Source organism: Trichoderma aggressivum, assembly GCF_033847375.1.
Source record: "Trichoderma aggressivum f. europaeum strain CBS 100526 chromosome Unknown scaffold_013, whole genome shotgun sequence".
Taxonomy (NCBI): domain Eukaryota; kingdom Fungi; phylum Ascomycota; class Sordariomycetes; order Hypocreales; family Hypocreaceae; genus Trichoderma; species Trichoderma aggressivum.
In genome coordinates this window covers 201440-215819 of record NW_026946379.1, presented here as the reverse complement: position 1 = coordinate 215819, position 14380 = coordinate 201440, and the positions used below count along the sequence as shown (strand labels likewise).

The 14380-nt window shown below is 45.6% G+C and overlaps 4 protein-coding genes across 4 annotated transcripts; 2 read left to right on the top strand and 2 right to left on the bottom strand.

Moving 5' to 3' along the window:
- Positions 1 to 860: 860 nt before the first annotated feature.
- On the bottom strand, positions 861 to 1829 carry Triagg1_4194 (CAZyme family GH62; the record flags this gene model as incomplete). Its single annotated transcript, XM_062898570.1, has 1 exon — positions 861 to 1829. One exon carries the CDS (start codon positions 1827 to 1829, stop codon positions 861 to 863), a length of 969 nt encoding a protein of 322 aa, XP_062756701.1.
- Positions 1830 to 4761: 2932 nt separating this feature from the next.
- Positions 4762 to 5604, top strand: Triagg1_4193 (uncharacterized protein; the record flags this gene model as incomplete). The annotated part of the gene is made up of 1 exon (XM_062898569.1): positions 4762 to 5604. One exon carries the CDS (start codon positions 4762 to 4764, stop codon positions 5602 to 5604), a length of 843 nt encoding a protein of 280 aa, XP_062756700.1.
- Positions 5605 to 6299: 695 nt separating this feature from the next.
- On the bottom strand, positions 6300 to 8139 carry Triagg1_4192 (CAZyme family GH71; the record flags this gene model as incomplete). Its single annotated transcript, XM_062898568.1, has 3 exons — positions 6300 to 7457; positions 7514 to 7930; positions 7990 to 8139. 3 exons carry the CDS (start codon positions 8137 to 8139, stop codon positions 6300 to 6302), a joined length of 1725 nt encoding a protein of 574 aa, XP_062756699.1.
- Positions 8140 to 13360: 5221 nt separating this feature from the next.
- Triagg1_4191 (CAZyme family CE5) lies at positions 13361 to 14150 on the top strand (the record flags this gene model as incomplete). The annotated part of the gene is made up of 3 exons (XM_062898567.1): positions 13361 to 13555; positions 13607 to 13824; positions 13883 to 14150. The coding sequence occupies 3 exons, from the start codon at positions 13361 to 13363 to the stop codon at positions 14148 to 14150; spliced, it is 681 nt and encodes a 226-aa protein (XP_062756698.1).
- Positions 14151 to 14380: the final 230 nt, after the last annotated feature.

The window sequence follows — 14380 nt, the reverse complement described above, 5'->3', positions numbered from 1 at the left end:
ATGGCTGTATATTGGAGCTTGACGGTGCATTCTTCGCCAGAGTCAAGGCTCGTTCGAGTACTGATCGTGGAATGGGCTTTTTGAGAAAGCTGCGAGTTGAGTGCCGATTCTCAACGCATTCATTCAAAAACAGTTTCTTTTGAGTAGCCATTATGATTGTCCTGATGACAGAAACGGTTCGCGTGCGAATACCGCTATTGTGTTGCTGTCCAATTATTGAGATAAGCTTATGAAGACGGGATCATGTAGTTTGAGTTGGGGATCCTTTTATTTTAAAATTGAGACCACATTTAGTTCAAAATCTGTAAAGTGATATACGATCTAGGTAGGCTATGGGACGGGCCGCAAGCCTCAGGTTAATTTTTATTTAAGATACCTAATGTGTTTGCGGAAGCTTGAATACCAAAGAAGAAGGTCGATGCTTGTGATCATCTTCCTTGCAGCATGGCACCCCCAACTATCTCGAGTAGGCTCTCATTCGATTATCCACGGTAGCATCAAGAAATATGCTACCTAATCATGTCTATGAATAGGCTTTTCAAAATCTTTGATGTGACATTATGTACGTACATATGCTGCACAGCATGTTACTCTCCATGATAGCATTGCATTTCCATCGAAGTCCTACGTGTTTATGCAGTGATACATACCATAGATAGTAAGCTATAGAGAGTGACAAAACGCAATTATGGAGATTCATCCTAGCACACTCTACTGCGTTAACCGATAACTGTATCTCATCTCTTGCTTTTATATCCTGGATAGTTGCCCCCTATTTCACCAAGTACCTCGAGACCTAATCGTCCCTCACTTGTAACCCAGATGCCATGTAGCAGCTTACGGGCAAGAAGCATCCCAAGTTAGTGCTGCAGAGTCAACAGACCTGGTCGGTAAGGTAAGAGGCCGTAGTCACCACCGGAATTGGCTGCTCGTCCCTGATACAGGAATTGCAAGTTGCAAGGATCAATTGTCATTGTCTGATCAGGGTTGGTACGAATTAAATCACCATGGCTGATGTCGTTGGTCCAAGTCGCCCCGCTGTTCGCCTTGCCGGCAAAGGGTTTACTTTCGCTTGTAGTTTGTGCAGTCCATGTGCCACCTAGACTAGTAGCCGTAAATGACCGGAAATAGCGTCCATTGGCTCCTATTGCCTCGACAATCATCAAATACTGATTTTGACCCTGGACGGAATAGACTTGAACAGCCTCAAACAGGTTGTTTGTCGAATCGCTTAGGATGACTGCTGATGATGAACCGAAGTTTCCTGGAAAATTTCCAATTGGCATGCTAGCCCTGTAGATTTTGCCGTTGTCTCCTGCAAAAAATAGGTACATGTTGCTACCATCACCGATGACTGTCTGATCGATAGCGCTGGCCCCGGATATGGTACCGGAGAAAAGTGGCTGTGGCGAAGACCACCCACTCACGCTTGAGGGATTGCTTGAAGTCAAGTAGGAAAACGTAGTTGGTCCCCATTGATACGCAAGCACCCAAATATTCTTTGGGGCAAAGTAGAAGACAGTTGGGGCAACAGTGCCGGGTGTCATTTTGTTCTGGCTTGCTGATGCCATGTTAGACCAGTCTCCAAAGAGACCAAAGTTCATTGAACCCCAGGTTGATCCAGTGTCATGAAATGATCCAAAGACAAGATGCTGTCCGTTGTAGACAACATGAGAGAAGTCTTTCAGGGAGGCCCATCCTGACTTCGGACTGGCTAAAGCACCAGTGGAGTTCCAGCGATATGCCGATGGAAGCGCGCATGCAGCTACTCGTGCGGCGACAACAGTCACCGAGGCAAGTAACAAGGCTCCAGCTTGTAAAAGTCTCATTATAACGTTTTGATATGTTTTTAAGAACAGGAAGGTATTAATAAATGAAGAGTTCAGAATCATCTATCATAACAGAATATCTCAGGTCTTTTATACGCTTATGAATTAGTATATCGTGTAGTCGTGACAAGCTTTGATAAGCTGGAAGTATTTCGTCACGAGTCTCGGTCAGATCGGTTCAATCCATTCTTCATGAATCGGCAGATATGTAAATCGATGCTACACCACGCTTACAGAAAAGCGCTCCAATCGCATCTCTGCCTCGCCCACCATGTAGTGTTGCATTGCGAGATTGCGGGGGGTTGTAGTCTTGGCAGATATTACAGCAACCGTAATTCTATACACATACTGAGGCTCAATTGCTTATGTTAAAAGGTAGTAGAGTTTGCCCTTAAAATAGTTCATATTCCAATCTTTAAGAATCGTTTGATATCAGAGGATTTTAACCGGCTGCCGCCCGGCTATATGTGGCTATAGATCCGGCGGTCTCTGATTATCTATAGGTAGATTTTAAAAGCCTGTCATGATACAGCCATTACGGCGTAACGGCTGCCACCTGAGCGCCATGTTATGAATGCGTCGTGATATTTTTCACTCATGGGCAATTTACTATGCAAGTTCTTCATTCAGTGGATGGATATCACAATCTTTGATTACTTGGTCGTGAATCGAGTTCTATAATTGTCTCACAGCGTAAAACGGCAGTAGTAATTTACTATATTCGCACTAATCGACGGTTCTAAAGTTAAAATAAGCAGATATTAGCATTCGGGTATATTGGCGAGTATCCTGTGTGTTTTATAGTCGTCAAGGTCTGCTATTGGTGCGCCAATAGAGAGCCTTCTACTTCCAGAATTCATTACCCAACACAACCTCTACGGAAGTTGTAATGCCACTCGCTCTCTTCCGAATGCAACACACCCAACTTCACCATTTTGTCTACCACTCGCTGTTCTATACCATTTCAAGCATTAAACATGACAGCTGGTATAAGAAAAAAGAATTACAAAATGAATATTCACACACAAACATACAATGAGGGCACATGTGTGTGGATCATTTGTGGGTATTACGTACATATCATTAATTCGTGATGAATTTAACCATTCGGGTTCTGTGGGTTTTTTATTTCAATTTGCTATGTAAGTTAACAGAATTTTAGAGCAATATATTTATTTAGCACTCGCGTGCTTGCTAGCTCTATGGTATCCCGGGGCACTCATCCGCCCTTTTAAAATTCGTTAGATATCTCTTATTGATAGGTAAAATTGTGTAAGCTGCATCGCTGAACATTGTTGCACTCTAGAGCTGTTTAGTATTTGACGCCTCCGAGATTTTTGACAGTGAATTGAGACTACTGATTACATGCCATCACCATTTTACAATTACAACTCTCTCATTGTATTATCGCGCAACACCATATTGTAATAATCAAGATTCATAACTTCGTAAAGCTATTTGGTAACGTAGTTGTAGCTGGAAAGTTCATTTCGTTGGCTGTCTAAGCTGTAGTTTAAAGATATCGCCGAACTAAATGGCTAGGGAAACATAATGGCCGTGGATATTCCGATCTGTAAGCTTAATACATAGCTCATGAGAGATTATTCTAGAAGTAAGCTGTTAACTACATTCAGAAAGAGCAGAGATATGAGGAAAACCTGTATCCCCAGCGTATAATTCCACTGTAAAACCCACATTGGCGCTTTTTTTCCCCCACTGCGACGTTCATGCCATAAGCTCCCACTCGACATCATGTTTTAATAGCAACAATGGTGATTGTTGAATTAAGAAAAGAATACAAAAACAAAAAATAATTCTATTGGGGTATGATATTCACATTACCTACTCGCGGTGAGCATCTATTAAGTAGCACGTTTTGATGTTTACCAATCATTAAAGCTACGCTATGCGAGCGAGATCACGGGAACCCAACAGGTCGCTCGGCACTAGATTCCCGGTCTAGGCTGTGGGGCCGGATGGCAGCAAAATTTGATACTCGGGTGAGGAGAAATGGAGTATCATCTCTATATCATCCCAAAAGATCGATTACATGCAGGGGCCTCAAGCCATCACGTAACGCTCGTATCTACATCCATGGGTAGTTGCGGAAGGTATCAATGGGTGGTCTCAAGACATCACATCCCCCCACCTTAGACGTTCAACTGCTCTTAACGGCGCTGGTCCGGCAAATACGGCATCGTTTTCGCTACTACACATAAATATAATTCCCGCGTGCGTTTCCTTGTTGTGAAGCTTGCATGATTCGGTGAGCATAATGAGCCTCAAGCCAGAGACTAATAGCAAGCTAAGCACCCCATATTTGCCGCTACAGTATGTCAACACATAAAGAGGTTGGGAACGTATATCCACCGCTCAACACACACTTCTAAAAGTGAACCCTAATGACTGAGTGTGAGTGTAGAGACTATGAGACTCAGAGCATTTTGCAATAAGGACTCGTAGGAATTTTCATGCATCTGCTCCGGCAAATTAAGGGCAAACGGCTCGCCTGACCCTTTGCCGCCCATGGCGATCTCGATTATAAGAAGGGGTTATATTTAAACTAAGCCCTATACACCAATTAGCGCCGTTTGGTTCCGATGCAATAGAACGGGCAATAAGAACCACGTGGGCGCCCTATAATATCCGAACTCGGTCACGAAAGCAGACGGCATGGGCATCATCAGTACGGCAACCTGCCTCAATGGGAATATCTACGCCCATGTAAACCCCGCAGCTTCACGGGGGTAGTTTCATAAGTCGCCTTGGGTATGATTCCAGGAGCTGTGCATGGCAAGTATATAAAGTTGGATCCATCGCCTCGTAATTCGAGAGTGTATGTGACAGGAGTGCCATTTTCAGTTCATTTGCAAAATCTGGCGCGTTATCAAGTTGAGCAATTCGTTACGAGACCATCCACCATCCGCAAAAAATGAAGCACACGCTCATGAAGGCTGCCACTGCGGCACTCATTTTGCCTTCTGCAATGGCAGCGAACGGCCCCATGGTCCCTGACTACGAAGTGCACCTTCTGATGGACCCTACTGTGGTTCTGGGATCCGACTTCAAGCTTACCCCCACGGTACTTTCCACCTTTGCTATGCCGACAACTGTTACAAAGATCAACGTGCAATACCTTGACACGGTTGCGGAAGATCTTCACGTCAATGGGTGGAGTTGCCGTGTTCGCAACATCGAGAACGACAGCGGCTTCGACCTCACCTACAAGTGGCGTCTTCCAGTTAACAACGGAGATATCACCGGTGCTTTGAACACTGCTTTCAGTTACGGCTGGAATTCTGGACAAGGCAACTACGACGCACAAATCGACTGGCTCTATTCTTCACAAACTCTTTCTATTCAACGGGATTATACAGCTTCATCAAAAGGATACAGCGGTACAGATGATCCGAGCGAGAAAGATTCACGGAGCATGCTCGAATCTAACGCACCAGATATGTTCAACGACTGGGTATCCAACGATTGGGGTACAAACATGCTGAAGAATGCCGTCATTTACGGTCCTGTTCTCACCAAGCGCTCTACGGGAACGTGGAACGGCGTCGAGCTCGATATCGAAGTTTGGCCGATTGAGAATTCCGGTGGCACTGGAATTGAATATCTCGTTGAGGCATCTTTCAAAACCTCGGATTTGGACTCTGCTTCATCTGGACGCGATCAATTGATGACCCTGTTGCAGAGCAAGGGTTGGTTTTTGGCAGAGAGTGTGTCCAAGGAAGATCTCGTCTTGGAGAACTACCACCCAACTTCATAGGATCATTATTATGTATAAAATTCTGCGAGATAGAATTATTGTTATTATAGTGGAATCTTGAAGATATCTATAAGTGTAGTAGTACTAATAAAAGTAAATTTTATTATAAAAATGCGTCATAGAACCATCAGGGATGGAGCATACGTAATATTACAAACTTAGAGTAATTAGATGGCCGGGGGTCGAGCGAAAAGATTTATCGCCATAATATTGGCTTTTCTGTGATGGCTGTTACATCCATCTCTCTACAGATTTAACGTTACTATCTTTGGAGGGATGAAGATGAAATGCTCTACAGAGATTTCGTGATGTTCAAGGGTATGTATAGGTATAGACAACCACGATTGGAAATATATGTTAATTGCATTTTATTTATGTTACCTCCTACTCTACAGGATTCGTCCGCCGATAGGAACAGCAACCTAGTCCTTCAGAAGCCTCCATACACTCATACTGAGATAGACCCGCCCTAGCAGTATTGACATGCCGTTGGTGGGCAGTAATTATGGTTACAACTGAAACTGCACAGGCCCAGATAACTATCGCCTTCTCCCGGTAGAGGACAGCCATTGCGCCCATTAGATGCTGGTGGCGAGATGGGAGCACCGAAGGCGGTGCACTTACACGGTCCTGGTGGGCAGTAACCGTAGCTACAAAGGATTAGTTAAGAAATCAAGCAAGGGGTATGGGGCAACCTACTTGCAGCTGAAATTGCACAGGCCAATGTAGTTGCCAGACTCGCCGTCAGCAACGGTGCCGGCAACGCAAACCTGACCCGATGGCGGCGTGCTGCTGGCCGGAGGGGGAGTGGAAGAAGTGCGAGAGACTGGAGGGGAAGAGACAGGGGGAGAGGAGACACGAGTTGAAGAAATAGGAGGCGACGATGCGCGGGTGGTGGAGGATGCTGGAAGCGAGGACACGGGGCCAGAAGTGACAGGAGGGTTGGTTCCAAGAGATGGCCTGGCCTGACAAGTCGTGACATGCAGCCCGATGGTCAAAGAGAAAAGACCGTCAGCCTGTAGAGGGTCGTCAAAGCCGGCAGGAACGGTACCAACATATGGGTTGAAGTTGTAGATACCGCAAGAGCAAACGTTGGTGATATCCATCAACGAGGTTCCGCTAAAGACAGTCTGACCGTTGCGAGTTAGAGCAAACTTTTGCTGGCCGACGCTGGCAGGGATCTGGAAGAGGTTGGCTCCGGCGTTGCCCTGGAACGTTTGAGTGGTGCCGCCAGATGTGATCGTGACACTACCGGCGGTCTTGAGAAGTGCAGCAACATAAACGGTGTCATCCATAGTTTGCCAACCATCGGGGCGTCCCATAAAGTAATTACCGCTTCCATTATTAGCTGGGCGGTTAGAGGTGGTGTCGGTGGCGTCGCAGTCCAGTGCCTTCAAGTTGCGGCGGTACCAGTAGACAAGCTGCTCGTTTTGAACATACTTGGAGATGTCGGTATCCCTGTTCTTATAGGCAGCAATAAACGGCTTTGAAAGATCCAAGAACCCATCGTGGGGCATATCATTAACCCATTTGGAGTTGCCATCATCAAAATGCTTCGACTTGAGTGGACCGACGTAGTGAGACTCGCCGTAGTCATTCCAAGTAACAATCTCAACCATGGGGAAACCCTGTTGCAAGACCTGTTGCCACCGGTTGTAGATCAGAGCGCCGCCTGGGAAGACCCAATTCTTGGAATATGAAACTTCGGGACCGAAATGGGTAAAAAACCAAGGTGAAACGGGCGCTAGGTAAGGCTTGCCACCCAACCAATTCTTATACGCGTTATCACCATCTGCCACTGTGACAGTTTGGCCCGGCTTGGGTGCTTTGTTGTTTCCATCATTATCCCAGGCCTAAAAAAACACATCAGCATCGCTTTCCTGCTCTCAGCTCTGGAGTTGCGGCTTACCATCCAGTTGAGGGCGCCGTCAATGTTTGAGGGAGAAGATTGGCCAGGGTGGAAGTTGGGCACAAAGTAAACGTTGGAGCCTGCAGCAGAGCGCAACGCATTTACATCCAGGCCGTCACCGGCGAAGGAAGAGGCGAATGGACGGTTGTCAACATACAGCTGGGCGGGGCGACTGGCATACTGCGCAATCTTCTGCCCAACACCAACGGCATTGCCGGGGCTCCACCAGTTGAAATCGAATGAAATAAAGACTTTCATGCCATTACGATCAGCAGAGTCATAGGCATACCCGAGCTGCTGGTCGGTATAGCCATCAACACCGATATTCAAGGCGAAGGCGTCAATGCCAGCGGCTTTGGCACGTTGCATATCGTCGTCATAGTCTGCCGAGCTGCCACGGTCACCAACGATGCCAATCTGTCATGACATTACACCACATTAGTTCTGATTTTGATGCTTCCTAAGTCAATACTAACCATGAAGTGACAAAACACCAGACGGTCAGCAGAAGAGGCGCGCTCCTCGAGAGACCGGATAGCGACATTGGCGGGAGCAGCACTGCCAAGAGAAGATAGAGCTGCGGCGGCGAGGGCGCCGAGCCCGAGGCGACGGAAAACGCCCAACATTGACAGTTTTTTGGACGGTTTTGCTTGATAGAATGGATGTGGTCGTTGAAGACCCTTTGGCTTGGAGTCTTGGGTATAACATGGGCCTCAACCAGTGCCTTTATATATTCTTCCCATCTCCTGGCTTCGCATGAAACTCTCTTAGAGACTTAACCCCGAGAGATGGGTACCAGATGCAAGCAGAAGTCGGCAGATGCGAGCCACGAGAGATTGAAACATGTCAAGATCGGTCCGAAGAGGTATTGTACATAGTTACCGAGGATGCCATCTCACCGTCACCTAAGCGACCAGTGTGGTGACAACGTGGGTGACTATTTCGTTGCGCCAATGGCAAATAGGTTACTCGTAAGAAACATCCTTTGCGTGGTTGGTAGAAGTACAAATCACCTGGTGGATGGACGGCGTTTTGCACTGGAATTGGCTAGCTCTGGTATGATTATAATCATGAGTCTGAATAATATATACGAATAAGTAATTAAGCTTCTTTATTGCCATAAGCTTCTTCTATAGCTGTAGGGATCTTGCAGCTAAAATGCACCACTGTTGGGTAAAAGGCCGAGCATTAAACCGAGCGCCATGGGGTGCATGCGATGATCCGTTGAGGAGCCAAAAGCAGCTGCAGATGTCAGCTCGTGCTCACAAAGTACCGTGGACACAATGCCGGTTCATGTACCACGGGTTGTTGGCGTGAAAACCATGAGTAGTATGTAATGATGTTAAGCATAGCTGCTAGAGACAACAGTGTATGCTAAGTGTGTGTCGTTTTAGCCGTACGAGAAGAGTCTTGCTGAAAAAGAAAGAAGCGTTCTGCTTTGCAGTAATACTCTCTCTCTCAAGTAGCGAACTAAATACTACATCTCCCGAATACCCTCGTCGGTTATGCGTCCGGATCTACACCAAAGGTCTGGAGACAAATGCGGACCAAAGCTGGGGAAGCGGGCGCACGGAGACGGAAATCAGATGAGCTGATTCCCCGCAATGTCCAGCCCACGGATATCCTGACCTTGTGGGCCCCTGAATCAGGAACATACAGCTCGAAATCGGGCCATCAGGCGAGTATTGACACGTCTGCCGCGGCCTTCCATTCTGAGTCAAGGTCCGGTATGGCTACCGTAAGCTATCTGCTTTGAGTCAGCTAATGTGGATCTGAGTTGTCAATAACCCTTGAAGAGGTACTGGCACTTTATTTGTCTCCAGATATGCGAGTATTCGTATACATATAGGACGTCCATCGGCAACTTCTACTGGCAACTCGGGTGGGTGTCCTGCACCCCGCTGCAACTCCGCTCCAGGTATCACAAGCAGCCCCAGATGTGATGGTATGGGGAATAAAGCCGAAGCGAAACTTATCGCATATTTGATCTAGTGTTAGCTCGGTAACAATATTGTTTCCGACCGAGTTGTGTTGAATTTGTGTTTGCTATATGTAAAAGTCTGGGATCAATGACTACGCGTTGATATCATCATCTGAAGAGTGGTAAACTGGGCTCCTTGTCCACCGTAACCTCCAACGGTAAATAGCTTGCAGCTCGACCAATTATCAGCTTCTCTGGAGAGTCTTGTTCTTCATTTTCAATGTTGCTGCTATTAGTGCTGCTAGCATGAATGAACCTTGGCAGTGTAGGGCGCGTTGGCCGGAGTTCCGCATCGGAGGACTCAAACCCCGTAGGATTCGTTTCATGCTCCAAACCACAAACATTTACGAGTACTCCGTACAATGCTACCCTAAGTGTGATGCCCCATGCAGCTGCATCACAATGAGTTCTGCCTAAATACTCGCGTAGACGAAACATTTCCGTGAGAGTATTTTCCGACGGCATGTAATCATTTGCGCCGCAGCGTGACGACCATACATGGCAAGTTTCCGCATCTACATATTGATGCCCGAGCCATCACATGCCACTGTGTAAGTATCATTGCAGATGCGGGGCATAATTTATAGCTTAAAAGGCTGAGATTATATCCACGGCTTTACTACGAAGCAATTGTTACAGAATTTTCTTGCCCGCATCACTTAGTTCGCCCCTTTATTGTCGGCATTGATGTGCATACATCCAAGGTGCTTCATCGTGATGCAAACCGCATATAATTGACCGTCGCTTGTTTCTTGCAGTTCGAAGAGTGTGCTTTGAAGGCCCGAAAGGATAATATCTGTCGATTGAGTATTGAACAGAAAGGGTCAAAATATGCACTAGGAGAAGATTCAATATGCTAATGAGAACTGTTGAAGGAGGAACCCATAAAGTACCGCAATCATGGCTGACACCATGATCCTGCCCCGACATTTTAATCTCTGTTTATACATTGCGTACCATCAAGGAAAGCTTTCGATGTGACAGCTGCCGTTGCTGCCGTAGGGCTTCACCGCATTTTATTACCATAGCCATCAGCAAATCGCGAACGCTGTGATCATAATAATGCGGAGCCCCTTCCACGATGGAATGCACCTTGCTTTTCGAAAGTGAAAGTGCCCTCATCCACTATCACATCACGTTCCAGCTCTAATATGTCGGCACTATCATCCAGTGATGTAAATCTCATGTCGACCTTGGTGGTGTTATTGGTCTGTTTTAGGTGAAGATCTTGTTTGTATCTTACTCTCATAAGTAGGCAGCCTGGAGACTCTCCCAAATTCTGCCGAGTTTTATTACGCAAGCCGGTGGAGATAGTATCTACGAGAGCTATACTGGGTACCACAGGGGGGTAGAAGATCGATTTGGTGAATGTTGTCCAGTTTTATCCATGGTAATCCCTAGATGGGGAATGGGTGTACAGTTTTATATGCTACATTCATATATTAATCTGTCTTCTGTAGCCGAACCAGAGTCGATATGCCAGTATTAAGCACATAGAAACTTTAGCCTACCCCAAACGCTCTTAGTCCTAAGAAACCTCTTCATAACCTTGTAGAAATTTCAACTTCAAGTGTCTCTGTTTAAAAGGTTTCGATGTATATTCTGAGAGGATTAAATTGAAAGTCAACTCCTAGATACACCCTTAAGTGATGAGTGATGCCGAAGACACGATATCAACACGTTTCTCATTAATGACAAACTTAATTAAACTCGAACTGAGTATCTCTTAGCAGCATGTAAATTTTAAGTGTGTTATCTACTATCTGGGTGTTATTATGGCCTTTCACATTAACTATTTGCGACAATGCTTTAGAGAAAATGCCGTTTTCATCCATCTTCAGGAATTTGCGATGAAGAGAGTACTCTTTCGGCCTAATATTGCGACCCGGAGTATGAAAAGAGATAAAGGATAGCATATAGCATTGTGTTATTTTATAGAGAGAGGATCGTATATGGCCTCCGGCAGTGCGGACAGCTCTGTCTCAATCATAGAAGGACTCCCGTAGTTAGAGACTCGTATGTTGTTACAGGGTATCAACTACATTCATTGTAGGCCTGCAGTATAATGATGTATGATAAAGAAAATTGACATAATGAAAAGAAAAGAAACGAGAACCCTCATCTACAGTCATATAATCTTTCAGGTGAAGGGGTCTTCAGCTTTTTGCCAACTGATCATCTTCCCATTGCGCTGTACAGATGGTTACTGTAGTACTTAATCTTTAGCACCTATCTGGTCGGTTGGTTGACGACAGATTCATCTTATCCGCGTGCAGCAAGGTTAAGATATTATTAATATCAATCAGGCATTGGAACTCGCGTCCTGAGGATGGATGATTAGTGCTCCCGTTTGTGTCAAAGATGATGTATTATATAGTTTAGGAAATCAGTATTCCACTAGTGGCGGTCGGACAGGGCCGTTTCTGGCCGCTGAGAAGATTCGAGATCCATTACAATTTCGATTCGTTGGGCAAATATTGTCGCGCACACAAAAGATACATACATAAAATGTCCATCGATAGAAAGTGGTTGTATCTAAAGGACATCGAAACGCATTTCCTTTGGTATCCTCTTTCATCTCTCTCCTAGAATTAGTACTTTGGTGGTACCGGCACAATGGCTTTCTCTTGCCTAAAGTTTTAATGCATTCCAGGTTACTAACTATGATAGGAGTAATCTATAACTACAGCCTACCTCATAAACTTCAAGGATTCACGTGTTTTACTACAGTCAATAGGTAGCATCATTTTCGGCTCAAGACGAACGTATAATTCCATTTTCTCGTGACTGACTCACTTCCTAACCTACAACGATATCAGATTGACGCATTTTTAGCTCAGACAACTTATATGCTCATATAAGTGGAAGGACTTATGCAAAAGAAAGAAACCCTGCTCTATATACGGAGTTGAGCTTAAATAAACTTCCATCCCTAATGCTAGTGAGGCTACTTAGCGCATCACTAACAGAGGCCGGCGGGGACTTCCAGAGATACGCTAACTGTATGTCAATATAAAACTTCCCGCGTTAGCACATTTGCTCTTTATTCAGGCGATAACATGATGCATACATCTGACCGCGTGCAGATACCTATTTTGGGTATTCTTGCGATGCTTTATTGCAAGCTGAATTTGTTTAGCTGATGGTCAGCCCAATTGAGTTATAATGCATACACACTCTCATGGACGTATTCGCAACTAATGCTTGTTCAACGCCGGACGATACATCAATGGTTTGCGTGATGACCACCTTGCCAAGACAGCACACTATCTAAACCGTGTGCTTGGCTGCATGATTTTGATCGGAAGACATGAAATAAATTCCAGCTCATAGTGGGAGCCGAGGCACAACGCACTCCGGATTGCGGGGTAGGTTTCATGGTGGAAGTTCCAACATCTACTGCCACAACATTATAGACAGAAAGATCGTGTAAAAGACGTGGGGTATCTGTTATTCCCTCCCATTTTGGTAACAATAGACTTGGCTTACAGAAAGCTGCAGCCTATTACAAGCCCTGTCGCGAGGTAATTAGAAATTCGAAGGCGAGCACTATCCCTCTTTTGTTTGAGTGTCGCGAACTGAGAGATGCCAACGGAAATGCCCTTTGCTGCGAGATATTCTCAAGAATTGCCAAATCCATAACTAGCTTGATTTAAAATGCAATCCGAACGTGAAGGATGAGATCTATGAAGAAGATGTTTTCAGATAGAAAACTGGAGCAGGCAGAACATGATGTAGCGACGGTAGTCTTGTATAAATACCCGGTTGGAAACCCGGAGTTCTCCTGATAGACAATCAAGCTCAATCTTAGATCTCAGCACAAGACTACAGATCGCACATTAAAACGTATCTTTTTAGTAACTGCAATGAAGTTGTTTCATCTTTTACCATGTCTGACTCTGGCAGCCGCTGTCCCCGTACAACATGCTACGGAGGACGTTGCCTCTCTCGCCGAGCGCCAACTAAGCACAACACGAAATGAACTTGAATCAGAGAGCTCATCTGCCTGCCCCCGAGTGATCTTCATTTTTGCTCGTGCTTCTACAGAGATTGGTAACATGGTGAGTGTTGCGCATATGACATTCTTCTGAATTTTAGCAGAGATCCCGTAGGGAGCATCCGCTGGTCCTGCCGTCGCAAATGCTCTTGAGAGCCACTACGGTGCCTCTCAAGTGTGGGTTCAGGGCGTTGGTGGCCCTTACACTGCTGAATTGGCTTCGAACTTTCTCCCTGGGGGGACCAGCCAGGCCGCCATTAATGAGGCGAAGCGTCTATTTGACGAGGCAAACCAGAAATGCCCCAACTCAGCAATCGTTGCAGGTGGCTACAGGTGATTATCCTACACATACCATCCTCAAATATTTTGCATTCTAACGCATGACGCATAGTCAAGGTACTGCGGTCATGTCTGGTTCAATTTCTGGCCTGAGTGCCACCGTTCGAAATCAGATCAAAGGTGTTGTACTATTTGGATACACGCAAAATTTCCAAAACGGCGGCAACATCCCCAATTTCCCCAGCTCGAAGCTCGATGTTTTCTGTGCAGCAACTGATGCAGTTTGTTACGGCACCTTGTTTATCCTTCCTGCGCACTTCCTTTATACAGATGAAGCAGCGGATGAGGCTCCCGATTTTCTCATAGGCCGGATCGGTTAGTTCAAGAAATGGAGCCATAGCACTACTTTGATTGCTATTCGGTTGTTGGTTGGTGTGAGGTATGTTAGGAAGACAGACTCCACTTGATCGATGCATATCGAAAATTTTAGGGATATTCATGCATGCGGAGAGGGGATGTGATCAAAATGGTATGCCGAATGAAAATTTGAGACAGCAGATCTACTATAGTAGACTATACTCAATTAGCTCCGAGTACCATTTATGGAATG